General features: G+C 41.0%; 1 protein-coding gene across 11 annotated transcripts in view; it reads left to right on the top strand.

The window, feature by feature from the left end:
- PLCE1 (phospholipase C epsilon 1) overlaps window positions 1–21,770 on the top strand; it is a 335,693-nt gene that overhangs the window by 177,464 nt on the left and 136,459 nt on the right. For all 11 annotated transcript variants that reach the window (XR_007145212.1, XM_047824502.1, XM_047824504.1 and 8 more), the window contains exon 4: window positions 4,243–4,559. Coding sequence is in view for 10 of the 11 variants with exons in the window: in XM_047824502.1 (XP_047680458.1) it covers window positions 4,243–4,559 (317 nt within the window). In the remaining variant the exon portion in view is untranslated. The remainder of the gene's footprint in view (window positions 1–4,242; window positions 4,560–21,770) is intronic.

A 21,770-nucleotide genomic window follows, 5' to 3' on the forward strand; every position in this document is an offset into this window, starting at 1 on the left:
ATGGGGCATGATGTAAAACCCTGAGTACTTCTGCTCTAAGGAAACCTACACGAAAGGTCTACATTATGTTTCTAGGATTCTAACGTCAGATTTGTGTTTCCTTTGAGTGTGATGTTATGTTTATACTGAGACACCTGGGGCCATGGCATTTATTGGGGTTACAATGACCAGGCGTCTTTTTCTTCTTTCATTCAATTTTTTTAGGTCTCCTTTATTGCTCTTTCTCACCAGCCAGCAAACTCTATTCATCAGAGCATGTGATTCCTATCTCAAGATATATTGCATTTATAATATATTATCTTACATCATTTGTATAGCTTATTAAATTTTCTCTTACATATTAGATAAGTGATTTCACAAGATATAGGGGCTCCTTTTCTTTCACAGAGTGTTATACTTTGAAATCATGCTTCAGAGTTGGTTACTTCTGGGAAGACTTCCCATATATGGCTAATTCCACTGTACATAAATTATCAATATCCAGAAGCTGCTGTCTGCTTGTCATCAGGCCACATTCTGACTCAATTTTCAGGAAATCCAGTTCTTTCTAAAGCATTCAGAAAGTTGGAGAGCAAAGCCATGTGGGCCATGTAGATTTGGACACTTGCTGTATTTTAATTAATTTCAAATAAGAGCTTAGAGAGAACCAAATATAATTTGGTATCCCTTACTTTCCACTGTAGTTGATTTTTGGTAGGTTGGTCCAAAAGACGGATAAAAATGGCTATAATAAATCATTGTATTCCTTAGTCACCCGTTTGCCTTTTAGAATCAAAGAAAAACAATAATTTGGATACTACAGTTTTTATACAGAAGACAAAACAGAAAGTTCTGACTGGAATATATTCAAAATAGGATCAGGAGATCAGTGGAGAGCAGTGTAGTTCAAACTTTAAAGTTTTCTCCTCACAATTTTTGTTAGATTGTCACAGAGAGCACTCTTGCAAAAGGGGAGCAACTTAATTAAATAGCAAGTATCACCAAGAACTTTTCCTGAGCTATGCTTCAGAGGTGGTGGCTGAGCTGCATGGGACAGGATGGGTCAAGAGAAGAATGGCAGAGCCCAGACCATCAACAGAGATGCCCTGTCAACGGGGTGGTCTACGAACTAGGAGCTCCCAGGGCAGACCTGGTTTATGTCTTTCTCTCCCACATCATTACAGATTTATTAATTTGGGCAGACGGTATGGCCTACTTTTGGATCAGAAGATATGGTCACCATACTTACAGAGAAAAGTACACTGCCCTTCCCAGAAGGTACACAATGAAGGGAAGGCTAGAGAAGTTGTGGACTTTAAGAGAGAAGGGAAGTTTTATTAGTTTGTTTTTAAGGGTAAAGGAAACTGAACACTTGTGTAAGCAAAAAAGAATCCATGGAAAGAAAGGGACTGATGGTGGACATAACCACAGAGGCAAGTTGAATAAACTTACTCACAAACCTAGGTGAGCCTTGGGGAGGAGGAAGTACACACCTTTCTCAGAGAAGGAGGAGAAACGTAAGAAATAGGGCCATTTGAATTCACAGAAGTAGTCCCTGACACTTGGCAGTTATCATAGTGTATAAACATGTAGTAGGTATCAAATGTGGTAGCTATGCTTGTGGTGAGCACAGCATAGTATTCAAACTTGTCAAATCACTGTGTTGTACACCTGAAACTAATGTAACATTGTGTGTCAACTACACTCAAAAAAAATTTTTTTAAGAAATAAATAAATATAAGGAAAATACAGGTGGGTTTGGGAGTGTCAGAAGAATAGAACAGCTCTACTGCAGAGGTAAAGAGGACAGTGAGTTATTTATGAAAACAATTTAAAAATTCATGTCAAGTCTGAAACTGCCCTGAGAGCCCAGCTGAAGTTAGATAACATAAATTAGCAAGCATCCCATCACCAAGTAACATCAATGTCATTGTCATCATATAGCAGCCCAGAAGCCAATTATGCATGGTTGAGTTTGCCAAACATTGAGGATTGGGAAGTAAGTACGTGGTGGAAAGTCAAGGTGACTCGGGAGGGCATCTTGGGTGTTGTGGGTGCCATGTTAAAACTCTAAGGATGCACCCAGAGTAAGGCCAGGAACTGGAAGTCTGCCAAAGACAGAGAAGGTTTAGTAGAAAGGACAGAAGGGAAAAGCAGTCAGATTCAAGGCCAAGGACTTCAGGGTTCAGTACTACAGGGATGGAGCACTTTGGAGTGATGATTCCAAGGCTGTCAACAATAGAGATTTTAAAAAGAGTCAAGGATGCTAAGCTTTGAATGTTGACGAAGCCTTCCTTTTTCACTTTTTTTTTCAACTTTATTTGTTTATTTTGAGAGAGAGAGAGAGACAGTAGGGGAGGGGCAGAGAGAGAGGCAGAGAGAGAATCACCAGCAGGCTCTGCATTGCCAGTGCAGAGCCCAACTCAGGGCTTGAACTCACAAACCATGAGATCATGACATGAGGCAAAATCCAGAGTCACTTAACTGACTGAGCCACCCAGGCGCCTGGACAAAGTCCTCCTCATGAACTTTACCATTGTCCAGTGTCCAAGCCAGATGACCATCTGCAATGAGGAATGCCATGCCATCTGAAGGGCTTTATTCTGCCAAAGGGCCAATAAGGCTGTTTTAAGAAATCTGGAATGTAAGAAAGATTCTGGGGAAATAAAATGTGGTCCCCTCATGAACCACTATAAGAAGCATGAAGAGGAGCTGGCCAGGAAGGGACCTCTGGGAAGGAAAAGGTGTGACCTGGATGAGGAGTAGGAGCAGTTTGGCCCGCACGCAGATCAACGTTTTCTGAGGGGCTCCCAGCAGCTCTGATCTACACAGAGTGGCTTAGTAGCTGTGACATGTAAAATGTGACTCTGGGGAAGCACTGGATTAAGCAATGTAAATGGATTTCTTTACTGCAAGACCCCTTAGAGCCTTTAACAGTGTACCTGTGTGCCTCGTGTTTCCAGGAAGAGGATTTGTGACATGAATACATGACATTTCCCCAACTTAGCCACGAAACTGATCATACTTGGGACATTCTGTTCTAGTGCTCATCATAGGTTTTTGAATAGCTTTTTAAATGGGTGGATGGATGGATGGATGGTTGGTTAAGTAGATGAATGAATGAATGAATGAATGAATGAATGAATGACTTGTAGGCAGGAAATTAAGAGACAGATAGGGAGGGGCGCCTGGGTGGCTCAGTCGGTTGAACGTCCGACCTCGGCTCAGGTTACGATCTTGAGGTCTGTGAGTTTGAGCCCCGCGTCGGGCTCTGGGCTAATGGCTCAGAGCCTGGAGCCTGCTTCCGATTCTGTGTCTCCCTCTCTCTGCCCCTCCCCCATTCATGCTCTGTCTCTCTCTGTCTCAAAAATAAATAAACGTTAAAAAAATAAAAAAAAAAAAAGAGATAGGGAGAGTGGTCAAAATAAAGTGAATTTGTGCTAAGGGAATAATTTGGAGCCTATGAACACATTTGGTTCTTATGTCTAATGCACTGGCTGCTCTCCCTCCCTCACCAGTTTCTTACTGCCACTTGTGGATATTTCCATTATCATGGCTTCTAAGCAGAAATTTAAAAACCAGCACACCTGTGTCAGGAGCATGGGGACAAATGTGGGTTTGAGAGGCAATCTATTATTTATTTGTTCTATTTATGTAGATATATCTCCTTATTACCTATTCCTCCCTTACTTTTACAAGTGATTCTGTCCCTGCAAACCTCCAAATGGTTCTCAGTGGAATCAGTCTTTGAGGGTGGAAGGTTGGCAGGTAGACTGAAGCTTTGAACCTTGTGTGCAGAGAGTCCCCGGGGACTCCTGGGTGTTTACACACAAGGTACACATACATACATGTACATGCCTCTTCCCCTCCAGCCTTCTTTCCTCTTCCATCTCAATTCCTGTGCCCACACTCACCCTCATTTCTTTTTACTCTGGTGGTTAGCACTGGTGGATGAAGAAACAAATGGTACATTTTCCTTCCCTACTACTCTGCAAAGTGTCACAGTGAACTGATTAGAGAATGGTGTGTGAGACCAATTCCACTTCTGAAAATGGGAAACTGAGCATTTCCCCACCCGCAGGGGGCAGGAGCAAGCAGGCAGGACAGTTATCAGAAGGGTCTCCATAACAAGATAGTATAGAACTATTCACCAAGCAGAAACTTGGTTAAGAAACCTGTAAGATTTTTAGTGGCTCTCAAGTAAACATCTGTTGTAAGGATATCAACCTTGGTGTCACCACAACTTTCATTGCTTTATTTCAGAACGTCAGCCAGGCACCTCCATGGCCAATTCTAGTGCCCTCCCTTCAAGTTCAGCTGGGATCAGCAAGGAGCTGATTGATCTGCAGCCCCTCATTCAGTTCCCAGAGGAAGTCGCCAGCATCCTGATGGAGCAGGAGCAGAACATTTACCGAAGGGTCTTGCCAGTTGACTACCTTTGCTTCTTGACCCGGGACTTGGGCTCTCCAGAATGCCAGACATCCCTGCCCTGCCTCAAAGCGTCCATCTCAGCATCAATTCTTAACTCCCAGAACGGAGAACACAATGCCCTGGAAGATCTTGTGATGAGATTTAATGAGGTAAGAAGCCACTTGGAGATGTGGTGATTCAATTGCTAGTAAGTGATTTTTAAACGTATTTCTCCTTTTAGGTTTGTCTGTTATTGGTGTCTCATCTACCTGTTGGTCTTGTGACTTCCATGGTGGCTGCTTTCTTTCAAAGCAATGAGATCAACAACACATTGTCACCCTCTCTGTCACTTCCCTCCAACCTGCCCTTGGCCTAACTGATCTTATCCATGGGCCTTCTCCCTTTGGACAACCAGTCCAAAATACTCTCCCTGGGCCCATTTTCCAATATTCCCCTCATTGTTCCTACAAGTGCTTTTAAAACCACATATCTTTGACAGTGTGATCTCTGGCCATGGATCTGTCTAGCCCACCCCTTCTTCCACTATCGGGGCTTCTAAGCAGAAATTTAAAAACCAACACACCTGGGTCAGGAGCATGGGGACAAATGTGGATTTGAGAGGCAATCAATCACCCCACTCCTGTTCCCTGCATGCCATCAAAATCCTCAGCCCCAGAAAGTCCCTCCAAAGCCTCTGAAACCTTACCAGAACCCAGAGCTGGTGAGAACAGTTTTGACCAGAGACTGGAAATACTGGAATACTTGAGCAGAAGACACTATAAGAGGTGTAGGGGCTGGCTGGGTGGAAAAGAGCCAATGGTTGACATGGTGTGGTCCTGGACCAAGGAAGGAAAGGCAGGTCTCCATCCAGTGCCGGGACCAAGGGATGCTGTGCTCTTAGGCTTACAGAACATTTTCTTTCCCCATATAACCCCACACCCAGAGTTTTCTGTTCTACATTTTATTTCTTTTAAGCTTAATTTCTTTTTCTTTGAATGTTAAAACACAAAATTTCCATCTGCGTTTGTTGATTGGCTTAACTCCACAAATAGAGTAGTTTCTTAATTTAGTAACCCAGTAAACTACTAAAATGCGGAGGTTGCCCCTGATCTGTGTCCCATATATCTCTGATGGACAGAAGACCAGTCAGGCTTTGTTACTTAAAGCCTTTCCAACTGTGGCAGCTCACCTCGCAGCCTCCACAGCCTGCCGATCATGACTCCAATGATGGTGGTAAATGTCAGTGACTGTGATAAGGCCCAGTGGATGCAGAAAGTGTTAGAGGCTGAGTCCAGGCAATTCTGTGTCCAGACATGCCCCAAACAGCATTCCTCAAAAGGAGATGTTATCCTCAGGAATTGCTGATACTGTCTGGCATTGTCATGCTCATCATTTTACACGTACCATTTATTTGCTCCTCCCAACAACCCTGGGAGACAGATACTCTCATTAGCCCCATATAACCAATGGGAACACTGGGGCACCAGGACATGAAGTCATTTGGCCAAAGTTACATAGGTGGTCGATGACAATAGTGATATCCAGACCTACATCATCAGGCCCCAGAGCCTGGGCTGTGAACCACTACACTACCTGTTCCAGGCTCACGTGGAGGGGTGGCACTTGATCCCACCCCAAAGCAAGTAAGTAGACTCTGGGAGTCTACTTGAGAGCCTGTGAACCACACTGCCCCTAAATCGCTTTTTAAAATAAATCTCCTGATGTTCTTGATTTTCCCTACTGATAAAAACAGGGTGGAAAATGGAAGTTCCAGTAAATTGAGTGTTTTATTAGTAGATTTTACTGTATTTTTTGTATTGCTTTAAACTTCCAGATCTACTCACTCTCACGGCCTTAGGACCTTATCCTTGTCCGTTGTTGTTTTCGTTGTCGTTCTAATTCTACCTGAAGTTTGCTTTGCCTGAACTTTTAAAGTCTAATTTTAAATTAGTTTTGGAGAAAGAAAACTTCAGTTTCTTCCATTCACTCCCATAACCTCAGGAATCAAAGATGAATCAGTGATTTCGCTAATTCAGATTTAGTGATGATACGAAGCACAGCTGGGTTGAGGCGTGCTTTGGACTATCTCTGAAAATAGTTTAGCTAAGCAACTTCAGAACATAAACAAGATTTCTGGGAAAACACTTAAACTACTTAAGAGAACAGTCTGTTTTCAAGTATTCTCAAGCATCTATTTTCATACAAATTATGGGTATACTGATTAAAAATCAGTCCTATGTATGGTCACTACAGGCAGATGAGAAAAAACCTCCAGTAGGCAACACTGGCTAGCTAACTTCTAGTTGCTTTATATACCTTAGTGTAGAAAGAGAATTAAAAGAGAATTCTTAAATTCAGATTTTCACATGGTTAGAAGGGTCTTGCCTCCAAGGTAGTGTGGCTTTACCTTCTGTAAAGAAAAGGGAGGAAAGGAGCTAGCATTTATTTACTAGGTGCTCTGGACTAGACATTTTCACATTTTAAATCCCATTTAATCCTCATCATGGTTGTGTAAGGTGGATGTCATTATCCCTGACTCACAAAGAAAGTAAAGCTTAAATAGCAAAATAAATAATGATAGTATTGGGTTATGATTCATAGAATAAGTATTTATGAGTCCATACTGATATAAATAAATGAATAGCTAAAATAATAGGAGGGGAGGGGTAGCTCTTAATTATAAAAGAATCAATTAATAAATGTGGCAGGATGAGAAAAATAGGAAATCACCATTAGGATCCCCCAGCAATAAATTGCTACAAGCAAGAACCACTGATGAATGCTAATATTACTGGGCAAAATTATGATGAGAAACAAGATACTGGCTTAGCCTAAAAGTATCTCTTCACAATGGGTGCCCAGCTGGCTCAATAGGAAGAGCACTTAATTCTTAATCTTGGGTCGTGAGTTCAAGCCCCCTGTTAGGTGTAGAGATTACTTAAAGAAATAACTAAATAACTAAAAATTAAAAGTATCTCTCCATAAAATATTTATTAATTTCAAAAGGGAAATAGAACAGTGGAGACACCCAGTATACACGTAACCTTAAGTAAGTGCTCCAGATCAGCATGACCAGTAATAAAATATATTGACATATAACTCTTGCTACAGTGGCTCTCCTCTCTACTTGTTAAATTATCAAGTTCAAGGGGCTCCTGGGTGTCTCAGTCAGTTAAGCATCCAACTTCGGCTCAGGGAATGATCTTGCAGTTGGTGAGTTCGAGCCACTCATCAGGCTCTGTGCTGACAGCTCAGAGCCTGGAGCCACCTTTGGATTCTGTGTCTCCCTCTCTCTCCACCCTCCCCTGCTCATGGTCTCTCTCTCTCTCTCAAAAACAAATAAACATTTTTAAAAATCTTTTAAAATAAATAAATAATAAATAAATTAATTAATTAATTAACCAAGTTCAAGTTTATAGTAAAACCAGAATTGCTAATTGGGAATTTAATTACTCTTGAGTCTCCTTTCCCTTTATCCTCTCTTTCTACTTCCTTTCTAAATCTCCTGTGCATCTATTCTTTTTCTACTCTTCTTTCTGTTTCTATTTTTATCTGATTTCCTATTATCACTCATTCATTCATTCATTCATTCATTCATTCATTCATTTAAGACTTACTTATTGAGCACCTCTTGTGCTATAGCCTTCTCTTTTTTTCATCAGTGTGGCAAACATATTCCTTTAAATAGGAAAGTGGGTGATGGGCATTGAGGAGGGCACTTGGGAGGATCACTGGGTGTTGTATGTAAGCCAATTTGACAATAAATTATATTTAAAAACATAAAGTAAAAAAAGAGAAATTAGCAGTATATGATAAAAATCGACAACATTATAAGACCATACTTTGGTTCTGTCAAAATTGGATACACAAAATAAATGCACTGTCCTCCTTGGAAGGAAGATATATATTGCTTGAAACACTGGAGAATCTCAAAGACAAGAGAGAATATTAGCTCCATAGCAAGAGTGCTAGTCACTTAGGGGAACAGTGAATGCGTTTATTTATGCATTCAATTATTCAGTTAACATATTTTCAGCACTTCTCAGAAGCAGGACACCATGGTGGATAAGCACTGAGGAAAATGAGTAACAGTCTGCGGCTGCCAGAAGCTACCAGTCTTAAATTGTAGTCAGGCACGAGCACAAATCACTACCAAAAAAGGCAGAAAGTACGTGCAGTGTGAGTGGCACAGATGTGGGAGCTGGGGTGTCTAGATGGGTGATCGGAGCTTTCTCTGCTCAGCTATGGAGGTTGGGGCTGGGCCTTGAGGGATGGCTGGGATAGAGGGGGAACATCACAGGGAAGGGAGGATATTCTAGATGAGAAGACAGCCTGTTGTTGTTATGAGCAAGACTCATTGTCTAGGGAGGCAACTTGCTCCTGATTGTCATTTGAACATGATCCTGAGCTAGAAGTTTCCCAAATTCTAACAATACTTTACACAATGACTTAACTGTAATGTGGGGAAAGGGGAGAAAATCCCTGATGCCTTTCGGGCAATGTTGCATAACATTTGTTCTTAGGAAAATATGGTTAAAATGCAATTCAAAGTACAATCATAAAATAACTGGAAAAATGGCTTACATGAAGGAAGGCCAGGAGATAAATCATTTAAAATCAACTTACAAGGGCGCCTGGGTGGCTCAGTCAGTTAAGCGTCATACTCTTGGTTTTGGCTCAGGTCATGATCTTGCTGTTTCATGAGTTCAAGCCCTGTGTTGGGTTCTGCACTGACAGTGTGGAGCCTGCTTGGGATTCTCTCTCTTCCTTTTTCTCTGGCCATCCCCCACTCATGCTATCTCTGTCTCTCTCAAAATAAATAAAATTAATAAAATAAAATAAAATTAAATTAAATTTAAATAATAAAATAAAATAAAATAAAATAAAATAAACTTAGATTGTGACTTGGAAGCAGTGTTTCACCCTATTCCTCTTTCTCCTGCCAACATCGAGACTGGTGCACACCAGAGTAACTTTTTTTTTTTTTAATTTTTTTTTCAACGTTTTATTTATTTTTGGGACAGAGAGAGACAGAGCATGAACGGGGGAGGGGCAGAGAGAGAAGGAGACACAGAATCGGAAACAGGCTCCAGGCTCTGACCCATCAGCCCAGAGCCCGACGCGGGGCTCGAACTCACGGACCGCGAGATCGTGACCTGGCTGAAGTCGGACGCTTAACCAACTGCGCCACCCAGGCGCCCCCAGAGTAACTTTTTAAAGACAGTCCTCTCTTTATCCTCACAAGCAAACAGAAGATGCAAGGGGTCAGCCCTCAAGCCAGTGGAAGTTGGATCTGTGGGAGTGGGGAGTAGGCTTAGTCCTGCTTTACTTGATTTGGGAGGTAGGTCTTCATGAACCCTTTTGATCTGGACACAATCTGTAGCCATACTCTTGGTCTAAATCTCCAAGAAACCTGTGTTCTATCTTTCTCTTTTCAAGTTGAGCAACCTCACTTCCTAGCCACCCATAGTCTCTTGCTTTGACAATTTCAAATCATACTGGGGGTTTTCCCCCCATTTTCTTCCCCTATCCAGCCTCTACTCTAGCCCACATTCCTTTTGATTTTACTGTTTTTTTCATTTCTTTTAGAATAAATTCCAGAGCCATTTATCTTTTCTAGAGGAGACAGAGAGGCATTTTTTGGTAGATAACTTCACCAAAGAGATCACATACTCAAGCACATGAGCTGAGAAGAGATGAGAAGCTACTAAAGGTTGAAGACCATCTTTACTCCCTTTGGTTTCACACCTTTCTTCCCCCCTCACTCCTGAGGGCTATGGTGGAACATGGGGGTTGGTGGTATTCTGGGATCAAATTTCTGAGTCACTAGTTCTCAAACCTTATGCCTCTTCAACATGGCCCACTGCTTCCTGTCTTATTGTTCACCCATTGATGACCTTGGTAGTTAGAACTCATCGTGGTCTGCATCTACAGCTAGGCCTCAGAATCTGTCAACAGAGTGAATTTTTGGCTCTATGACCACCACTGCCCACACCAGATGCTCTTTTGTGTAATAGATAATTGATTTCTCTGACTGGGTACTGGTTTTCAGCTCAAAAGGTTCACTTTTCCCTATGGCCTGAGAGGGCAGTTTTTGCTTGTCAAGTAGTTCTTGGCAAGAACATTTATCTGAGCTCTGCTTTTGGTCCAGGCGGTCCAGGGGAAGGTCATGAGCCCAAGATTTAGCCCACAGTTATTCTGAGACCCCAGAAGACTCTGGAGGGATTCTACTTAGCTCTTTGCCCCAGGTGACATTCCCTGACCTCCTTCTGTTTGGTCATCATCAACCTATTTCTCCAGCCACACAAACGCCAGCAGTCCAAAGTGACACTCAGTTGTTACTTGATCCCTCTGTCTTGTAGGTTTCACTAGATGTCAGTTCAACAGTTTAAAGGCCCATCCCTCTATAAAGAATGCCAAGGTGCAGCTTAACTTCCTGGGAAAAAACTGTAAGAATAACCATCTGGCCAGAGTACAGTTGTTTCGGCCTGGGTCCTTTCAGCCAGAATCCTTTATAAGTGATGATCACTTTGGCATTTTCCAACATCTAAAAGTATGTTTGGTCATAGCCAAAGAAAGACCATTTCTGCACAGTAAGGAAAATGCATGACATATGATAATGGTGGGGATTGATGGGGGAGTGTCTTCATGCCCAAGGGTATTCTTCACTTGAAATATTTTGGAAAAAATACTATTTTTTAATTTGTATATTCAATCATGTTAGAAAAAGTTCCTCTCAAAGATTCCTCTCCCCCTTTTATGCAGACAACCAAGTAAATCATCTGTTTATGGCTGCTATACAAATTTATTCCTCATATCTGAATATTCTTGGGGTGGATTGCTAATAAAGTCCCTTAAGGGTAAGGGAAATTTCAGGTCACTGTGGAAAACCAGATTTCCCTTTGGGAAAGCACATCTCCCCAGAGGCATCTCCAAAATTAGACACTATATTCATTCTCCAGAACACTTCACCATACCTTCCTGAGTTAACAGAAATTGTAGTCCAGAAATTTCTGAACCAAAAAATACAGTAGGCAATTAAACCACAAAGACTCAGCTGTGTAAGGCAGTATTCTAAGAGCAAGGTTATTAGTAGGAGGCTAATCTTCCTGGAGACTGGCAGCAAATTGTGCTGGGCAGTTCTTGAAATCAGCACTCCAGGATTCTACTCAGTGACTCTCAGTGAATAACAGGGCTCAGAATGAGGAGGGGCATCACAGCACATCATCAGTCAGGGTGCAACTGTAGGGTCAGCCTGCCGGGTTCTAATCCACCATTCCCAGATGCATAACCTCAAGCTAACTACCTAATCCCTACCCTATCTTTAGATGAAGATAATAATAGTACCTACCTCAAATGGGTTATGTGAGTATACAGAGAGATGATATGTGTAAAGCATTGAGGACCTAAGACACAAATGGTTCAGTGTTGGTTACAAAAAAAAACAAAAACAGGGGCGCCTGGGTGGCTTAGTCGGTTAAGTGGCCGACTTCAGCTCAGGTCATGATCTTGCGGTCCGTGAGTTTGAGCCCCGAGTCAGGCTCTGTGCTGACAGCTCAGAGCCTGGAACCTGTTTCAGATTCTGTGTCTCCCTCTCCCTGATCCTCCCCCGTTCATGCTTTGTCTCTCTCTGTCTCAAAAATAAATAAACATTTAAAAATATATATTTAAAAACAAACGAAAACAAAACTCTAAAACTAAGGTAACTAACAATAATAGTAGATCCCATTTCTTTTATAATGATCTCTCCAGTTAACAGATGAGAAAACTGAGGCACAGAGAGGCTTATTAAATGACCTGAAGTTTTTAGAGCTAGGATTTGAATCCAGATGATCTGGCTTCCAGAGCCAGTGTTCTTGGATCGTCTATCTTGTGCTATTAAATCAAAAGCTGAAGGAGCATTTTTTCCTCAACTTGGTTCTCTTACTCTGATAAAAGCCATTTTCTTTATAGGAGGACTCAAAATATTCTTTATGATTTCAGCATGTATAATGAATTTGACATCTTTGTTGACTTTAATGCATGGGCTCACTTCCTGATATTGAAAATGTGGCATCTCTGAATTGAGAGGCTGCGGTCCTAGAGAGGGGGAAGATAATTGCATCTCGAGGTGTTTGAGAATATTGTCCCAGAAGAACATTAGGATCAGTTGTCATCTCTACAGGATCAGGCAGAAGGGGGATTTCCGGTCTTTGGCTTTTAAACTTCCTTTCCTCTCGTGCCTGAGAATGTAGGATACCAAAACAAAACAAAACAAAACAAAACAAAACAAAACAAAATTATTACTTTATTTCTTTATCTCCCTCTCTTGACCACACCTCTCTATTGTATTTTTCTCTCACTGTCTACTTCTGTTTTGCATGAAACCTATGCCCCAATAGAGATGGCTTTTGAAATTCAAAATTTTAAGTCCTGAAGTCCATGTGTACTTCCAAAGGACCAGGAAGAAGGGAAGCTATGCTCAATCTTAGGACAACAGGAGAAGTGGTGGAGGAAGGCTGCCGTGCACCTTGGAATCAGGACTTCCATGCCTGTGCTCATTCTTCAAATGTCTCATGTGATTCCCATGAACAGTGTTTTTTCACTGATTAGCCAAGTGAAAGCAAGGGCATCAGAATATTTTTTAAATATATACATGTTTGTAGCCTGATCCCAGGAGTTTCTGACTCCATAGATACATGGTGAGCTCGGGGATCTGTGTTTTTCAAAAGCTGTCACCAGTGGTTGAGAATCACTGCTCTACACCATGAGTCCCACTGGAATTCAAAGAGAAGAACAAAGCTGTATCCCAAAACAAACAGGGGGACAGTGATTCCTGTCTTTGGGATCATCCATTAGTGGAGAGTGGAGAGTTGTCCAAAGTAAATTTTAAATAAATGTGGTGGCTTACTTGCTTGTTTTCTCTTTCCCTCCTTCCTTCCTTTCTTCTTTCTGCATTTTTTTTTTTCATTCTTCGGTACTCATGCTGCAGTGCAGAACTTGGTTTTGAAATATTAAATATCCAAACTCTTTTGTTACTATGACTGGATATTTGTATTCTCTTAAGTTACTCTTCTTAAAGCTCCCATCATGTGTCTAGGATTTAACCAACCCAAAATGAGAACTGCCAATTGACTGGTGGGGGCCTGTTTTATTCTGTTTAAAGCAGGCATCAAGTCAGTGCTTCAGTCCTGGGACTGATAGAAATAATAATGAATGCAATGGAAACTAACAAATAGGCAAATAAGAATTTTGACATATTTGAGACATATTGTTCTTGTTGTTGTTAATTATTATTATTATCACAAATAGTAAAAATGACTCAGAGAAGCAGCCCTCTGTCACCTCAAGGCCCAGTGTTCTTTGCCATCAGACATATCACTTCAGTGACATTGAAACTGTAGGAAGACCAGACATGTTTTAGTTTGAGACTAGGATTTTGAGCTTCTCTCCAGGTCTGCATTAACTGACCCTATTAGGATATTTAATTCAGCTCTTTCAAAAACCATTCTCTTAGAGATCTTTACTGCACATGTAGGAGCCAAGGAGGAATGTATTTATGCTTTGCCAAGAATCTACATTTGCGCAAGAGATTTAAACATTCATAAATCCAGTCGCTTTCTCAATGCCTCCCCTTGGCTTTTTTCATTCAACAAGATTTTATTGATATACTTATATATACTTACACTTACATACTAGGTGCTATTTCATGCACTGGGGAGACACACTGAGCCCCTGCCCTCACAAACTTACATTCTAACAATGTCTAAAAGGCATCTCAAATGTGGCCAAAATAGAACTACAGTATTGACTTCTCACTCCTCCATTCATATACTACCCATTGTCTTGCCCACGCTATCTTCCCCATGTTAGCATCTACCCAGGTGCTCAAGCTAATAACTTAGGAGTCATTCCAGATTTGTTCTTTTCCCAAACCCTTAACATCCAAACTATCAGCAAGTCCCATTTGCTTTGCTTAAAAATACATCCTGGATTGGACCACTCCTTAACATTTCACCCGCCACCACTGGCCACCATTGCACTCACCTTTAATACTGCTTTCATGCTTGAATACTGTAAAATCTGTTCTCCACCCAGCAGCCAGAGTGAGCGTTTATAAACATAAAGCAGAGCGGGTCACTCCCTGCTAAAAATCCCCCAATGGCCTTCCCTTTGCATTTGAAATAAAATCCAAAATGCCAAGACCATGCATGATTTTTCCCATCTTCTCCACCTTAACTTTACCTCAGCCACCCCTTTCTCTGACTCTGTTCTAGCCACATTGACCTTTATTCTGTTCCTGGACGCACAGAGCTAGTTTTCTCCACACGGCCTTCATATTTGCTATTCTTTCTGCCTAAGACCTTCTTACCCTGGTCATACCACAGCTGCTGTCTTCTCTTGCTCCTGTCTCGGCTCAAAAGTCAGGAAAGCCATTGACTTGTTTGCTTTTATCCTTAGAAACTTTTAAAACATGTTTATTGCTGTATGTCTGGGTTTTTTTTGCAAAGTGCCAGCTATATAGTAGATGCTCAATAAATATTTATGAATGCATTATGCTAGTTGATGTTGACAGTTGTTTACTGTAATACGTGCTATTTATTAGAAATACACCAAAAAAAAGCAAGACATGGCCTTTCGTTTGAGGAATTTACAATCTAGTTCAAGGCATATAAAACCTAAAATATTGAATAAATATACACCAAAAAAGGGTAGTGTAAAATGTTAGCTACCATGTGAGAGATCATGCTTAGAGAAGTGCCATGGGTTAGTGGAAAGAGTATGATTCTATTGCTAAGTCTGGATTTGAGTCCAGGTCTGTCACTTACTCACTGTAGGACTCTGGGCAAGTAAGTGACAAAAACTGATTTTAGCTTCATATTTCTTACCTGTAAAATGGGATAATTTTATCTTCACATGGTTATTGGGACATTTAAGCAAGAAAATGTATATAAAATCACCTAGCACAGAATACTCAATAAGCTAGTGTGATTCCATGCCACATGACAGACAAGGACGGTATGTGCCATGAGAGTGGAAGAGAGAGGGCACCAAACGCAGTGCCCTTGATGATGATCAAAGGCTTCAGAGCCTTGGAGGTTGAGAAGGCTTTTGCCAGACACAACTCTGAACATTATTATTGATGAGGTTTCAGAGGTTATGTTACATACCTCTGTCATCCACCAAATGTAGTAATCTCTCCCTTGCAGATTCTTACCCAGATTTTGCTAAAAACTTTCAAAGACAGAGTTCAGTCCATTTTAATGAGTGTGTTATGTTGATGGAGTTCACTTTGTTTTAAAATTCTTCCTTAAATCAAACTGAAATATGCCTCCTTATAAATTCCACCTGTCGTTCCCAGAAGAATAATAGAAATTATCTTCCTTTGTTTGGTTCTCTTGAGGCTGGACATTCCCCATATTGTCAAAACATAGCATTTTTCAATATCCCTCTTAAAAATGAGGCCCCCTAGTCTGTTCTGAACACTAAGACTCTCTCTTCTTGTAATTAGGTCATTCTCCTGCTCTGAATGTCTGCTAATTTGATTACTTTTTTCCTATAAGCTGTGTCTAATTATTAGCCCACCTGAAGGTCAACTAAAACCCCTAGACTTTTAGCATGCACATGGCCAAGTTCATCTTTTCTCTGTGCATAGGTTGTTTTGGGTGTTGTTTTCTTGCATGCATGTAATATTTTATATTTAATTCTACTAAGTTTTATCTTTTGGGGCATTCAAGCCTGTCAAAAAATTTTTGGTTATTAATTAATTTTTTTCATACTCAGGCTTGATACATATATCTCTTATGTATTTATTCAAATTATTAGTAAAAATGTCAAACCAAATAAGAATTAATAGGAAGCCCTATGACACTTCATTAGACTGCTCATTAGGTTGGCCTTACACATTAATCCCCTCTTTGCAGAGTGTTTTTAACTTAGATGTGAATTTTCTTAACTCTGCCATCATCTACCAGAGGTTTCTTATTTTGTCTCTCAGTATAAACTTGAGATACTCTGTGAAATAACTTCCTAAAACCAAGACACATCCTTGATATACAAGTCAAATTATCCTCTCAAAAGAAAAGAAAAATGTGGTTAATTTGACAGTTAGCTAATTGAGGATGGCTAATTTTTTTCCATTTATTTAGATGATGGTCATGATGATGATGATGATGGTGGTGATGGTGATGATGATGATTATGATGGTGATGATGATGGAGATGGTGCTGACAATTAATATTGACATTAATAACTAATGTAGCCATTGCTAATTGTTGCACTGGGCACTGTGCCAAACACTTTACATACCTAATCACATTTAGCTTTCATACAGTCCTGATAGATGGGAATCATTGCCTTAAAAAAAAAAAATAAGGAAACTGAGATTCAGAAAGGCTACATAAATTTCCCAATATCATGTAACTAGAAAGTGGCTAAGTCATGATGAAACTCAGGCTTTTATGACCCCAAAGCCCAAACTCTTTGTCATATTGCTTTACATAGAGAACAATGCATCTAGTTGCACAATAAACATTTATCATGAGAGATACCATGAATAAAGAAATGGGGCAATAAAATGCTAGCCGTTTGAGGGATTTGGGGGGTAACCAAGAAAGACCAGTGCTGCATCACCCAAAGTGAGTTGTGGGGATGTCAGCATGTAACTGTAGAAAAATGGTTTAACACATATGCCGTATGTTGAGCAAACAATGATAGCGAAGGTGGGGGTCTTTTTCCATTGCAGGACTTCTTGGGTCATTTAATATGCCAGAATGCAGTATTTCACAAACATACTTGAATACTGAGTGTCTGGTACCTATTATGGAACATGCTTTGGGAAACTCTCATGTAGGAGAGGTAGGTGGATCTGTCATACAAGGGAGGTGTGTCTGGGTCCTAATGCCTCAGCCTTTCCAAAGCAGCTTAGCCACAGATCCCTCAAGAGCCAGAGAAGGAAGTACACATGTGAAATATTTAAATTACATGACAGTTAATGTACATTCTAGCCTTCCTCCTCTCCTCCCCCTTAGGATGAGGGTTCTGTGTCAGTTAGGTCTGGACAGTTCCAAGGTGGGTGAAATGAATGAATGGCAAAGTGGTGAATGGCAGGGAGGGGCTTTCAAATGACAGAACCAGCTTGATCAAACATATTCTGGGCAAGAACATGCATGATACCAGGAAAGAAGACCCATCACGAGATGATGACGAGGGGCCTGGTGTAGGATGCTGGTGAGCGCAAAAGGGGAAAATATCACCTGATTGTTGAGCAAAAACTCAGTAGTACAGCGACTAGGTTGGTAGGAAGCCTGAAGGCAAGGAAGGGTCAAGACTGACTTCAAGCTTTCTGGGCAGGTGTTTAGAAGACATGGGAGTACCTGTGACATCATATGGGCAGTAACAAAGACCCTCCATGGTGGTCAAGGGCACATGCTTTGATTCAGATGTACAAGGGTTCAGATTCTGTGCACAGTGGATTTGGCTGAATTACTTTGCTTCTCTAAGCCTATTTCCCTACTTATAAAAGGGAACTAAGAATAGTTTCCTCATGGGTTGTTGTAAAGGTTAAGATAATGAATCCTTAGCTCAGGATAGTGCTTAGCACAGTTGTGGTGCTCAACAAATGTTATTTCTATTCTTATCACCATTGTTATCATTATCTTGTGAGGAGACACTTGATTTGAGGCATGCAGGCTTTAGGATAAGAGTAAAATAAGGTCGTTAAGTGGATGCCCTCTAGGCTGTGGGAGGTGGGAACCTGGAGCTCGTGTACTAAGAGACTGAAACTACAGATACAATTTGAGAATAATCCCTGTAGAAGGAATGACTGAGCCATGAGACTTCATCTGTTTTCTAAGATGTCAAGTGTGAGAGAGATCAGACTCCAAGGATCAAGCTTTGGTAACACCCACTATTGTGGCAGATAAAAGGATCCAGGGAGAAGAAGAATGTGGGCATCACATGAGAATCCGGCAGCATGGGCGATGAAGACCAAGGGGGAAGAATTTCAAAGATGAGTATCACATTATCCTGAGTCAGGGATGCTCAGAAGTGCTCTATAGAGAGTCCACGATGGTGAGCAGATCACAGAATGGCGTGGCATTATTAGCCTGTCCCCTAAACTGGGCACACCTGAAGTGTAGTCTGAGGCCAGATTTGCAGAAGTATTTCTACAGACCAGAGCAGAGAGGAAATAAAACTGTTTTTGTACAAGCAACAGTGGAAGGCTGTGTGTTTTGCCAAGATGGAAGACTTCTAGGTACTTTTCAGTATTTGAAGAGTTACCACGAACATGGTTGACTTATTTTTTGTGACTTTAGCAGGCAGAACTGAGTCATCACCTCATCTCAGCTGTAGAGCAGACTGCCTCTGAGGTAGTGAGGCTCTTATAACTGGAGAAGTTTCACACAGAGCCTGGCTGATTGGCTGCAAAGCTGGGAAGAAAGTCTTGGTTTGGGTTGGAAGGTTGACCTAGATCAAACAATGGCCTAGGGGCCAAATCCATTCCACCGCCTGTTTTTATAGAGTTTATGAGCTAAGAATTTTTTTTACATTTTTAAAATAATTTTTAAAAATCAAAAGAAGAATAATATTTTGTGAAGTAACATTAGATGAAAATGGTATGCAATTCAAATTTCATTGTCCCTAAATAAAATGTTACTGGAACCCAGCCATACTCATTAGTTTACATATTGTCTGTGGCTGCTTTGGCACTGTAATGGCAAGGATTGAGTAGTTGCAGCAAGATTGAATGGCTCACAGAGCCTAAAATATTTATCATCAGGTCCTTTACAGAACAAGTTTGCCAAAAGATTTGAGATCATTCAGTGGCCTCTTTTCAACTGGGAGATTCTGTGAGGGAGAAAGTTTTTGCCTTAGATTTGGCTGGGAGGTCATGGGTCACTTGGAGACCATCATAGCAATAGCCTGCAGGGGTGGAAAACCAGGGGACAGTGGTGAGAAAATGTAGATAATACATTGGGAATACTTGCTTCAAGAAGTCTGACAGAAAACAAAGGTACAACTTGGCTGATGGCTCATCAGGTCAGCACAGAACAGGGAAGGTGTTTCTGGGGGGATAGGAAGACATGTACAAGTTTGTGTCAGAAGAGAGACGTAAAAACTCTTCCTGTGCTTGATGAACCTACTGGTATTCTTAGTATCTGCTTTATTTTATGGCACAGTTAAATATATCTGTTGTCATATCTCTCAGCAAGAGGGGATTTTCTAAATGTTCTTGTTTATAAATGCGCAGAAAATTTTTGCACAGAGAGTCATGCTTTTGTTGGCCAAAGAAAGTGAACACTTGCTGATTTTCTGGCAATCCTAACAAAAATACTGAAGTGTATTTATACTCTGGGGGCCAGAATGAATTTCAAAATGACAGTGCTCAGATACCTAATCAGCCTAGCTTTCCTCTTTTGCCTCCACTGAGTTTAACAACTTTGTCAAATCCCTTCCTGTGCAATCCACTTCTGCAAGTGAGTTGAAACTAATTCTCTCTACTGCAGAATAAACACAAAGCGGGCTTCCCTACTAGGCTTTCAAAAGCTTGGTCCCCCACCAATGGATGAGATAAGCAGACTAATCCATGGAAAGTGTGGTATGAAACTATCTTTTTTTCAAAGCACATTTTTTATTGCTTCTTACACTGTGATTTCCTTATTAACATCTCGTAACAGTTATAAAAAATGTTTACCTCACACTGTTTTGAAGCATAATGTTATTCCAGCAGAATTTCAAGCCAGACACAGGGACTTAGTTACCGTTCTTATTCCAAACAAGGCGAGACACCTATTGTGTAGTCTAATGTCAGTAACTGTTATCTATGCCAATGAGGGATATTCTGCAAATAAAAACCCACGCAGAACCAAAATCTTACTTTGGATAGTAGGGTTGCATCTTTTCCCAGAGGAATTATGTGACACCTGTGAACAAAGGTGGCATTCATCCATTTGGTTTTCACATTCGTTCCTTGTCCCTGTGACAATACCAAGAGATAGCTGTCTGCTCTTCATTCTTTAGGAGCTCCTTATTGCCAAGCATATAGAGTGCAGACATCTTAGCCACATACAAGGGGCCCTACAACCTACCTGTCCAGTTTTCTTCCCCATTGATCCATTCCTACATGTCCCTTGCACATTTGTCAGCCTGGACGACCTACTGTTGCACTCTGTGGGAGGTTACAGAGACACTGCACAGTTCCATAGAACATCATTCACTTCGTGCACAAAGTGGCAGCTTGGATGAGAGCATTGGCCTTGAGACTGGAATTAGAATCCCCGTTCCACCACTTACTGTCTGTGTGAACCCAGGCAACTTTCTTTTTTTTTTAATTTTTTTAATGTTTGTTTATTTTTGAGGGAGAGAGAACGTGAGCAGGAGAGGGGCAAAGAAAGAGGGAGACACAGAATATGAAGCAGGCTCCAGGCTCGGAGCTGTCAGCACAGAGCCTGATGCGGGGCTTGAACTCATGAACTGCAAGATCATGACCTGAGCTGAAGTCAGACGCTTAACCGACTGAGCCACCCAGGTGCCTTTCTTTCTTCTTTCCTTTCTTTCTTTCTTTCTTTCTTTCTTTCTTTCTTTCTTTCTTTCTTTCTTTCATGTTTATTTCTTTTTGAGAGATAGAATGTGCAGGGGAGGTGCAGAGAGAGGGAGACAAAGGATCCAAAGCAGGCTCTGTGCTGACAGCAGCGAGCCCAACGTGGGGCTCAAACTCAGGAACCATAAGATCATGACCTGAGCTGAAGTTGGATGCCCAACTGAGTACGCCACCCAAGCGCCCCTCCCAGCGAACTTTCTCAACCATTCTACGCCTCAGTCTCCTCTGTAAGTGGTACTAACAGCACCCACCTAACAAATCAGGCTGGTGTAAGAATTAAAAGAGGTAATTTGGGGGGAATGTGTTTACCACAGTAATTGACCCAGACTCAAGAACACAGTAAATAACTAATGATGAAGATAATGATGCTAGAAAACTAATAATTCTGGATTACTTACTTTTAGAACAGATAAAATTTTCCTTGCTTCTAATTGTGTAACATTTTAGGGTCACTACTTACAGTCTTTCAAGAAGTTTGGGGATATAGTCCCCATTTTGAACAGTTCAGCATACCTAGGTGGGTTCTTAATGATTACAAAGGTGGCATATAGAGGTACTGATATTAGGGTTGGTTCCACACTCTATATCTGGATTCATAGAACAGAGAAACTGCATCTAAAATTTTCTAACATTTTCAACTCATGTCTTCTTTCAAAGTGTTTATTTTAAAAATCCCTCATGTCCACATTTAATGTGATTTTGGAATCTACAAATATAATTAATAGCACGAATAAAACCATTTATAATACTGAATATACATTTTTAAGACATTACATGTTCTCCTCTCCCCTACCTGCCC

This window comes from Prionailurus viverrinus, chromosome D2 (genome assembly GCF_022837055.1).
Source record: "Prionailurus viverrinus isolate Anna chromosome D2, UM_Priviv_1.0, whole genome shotgun sequence".
In the NCBI taxonomy this organism is placed as follows: domain Eukaryota; kingdom Metazoa; phylum Chordata; class Mammalia; order Carnivora; family Felidae; genus Prionailurus; species Prionailurus viverrinus.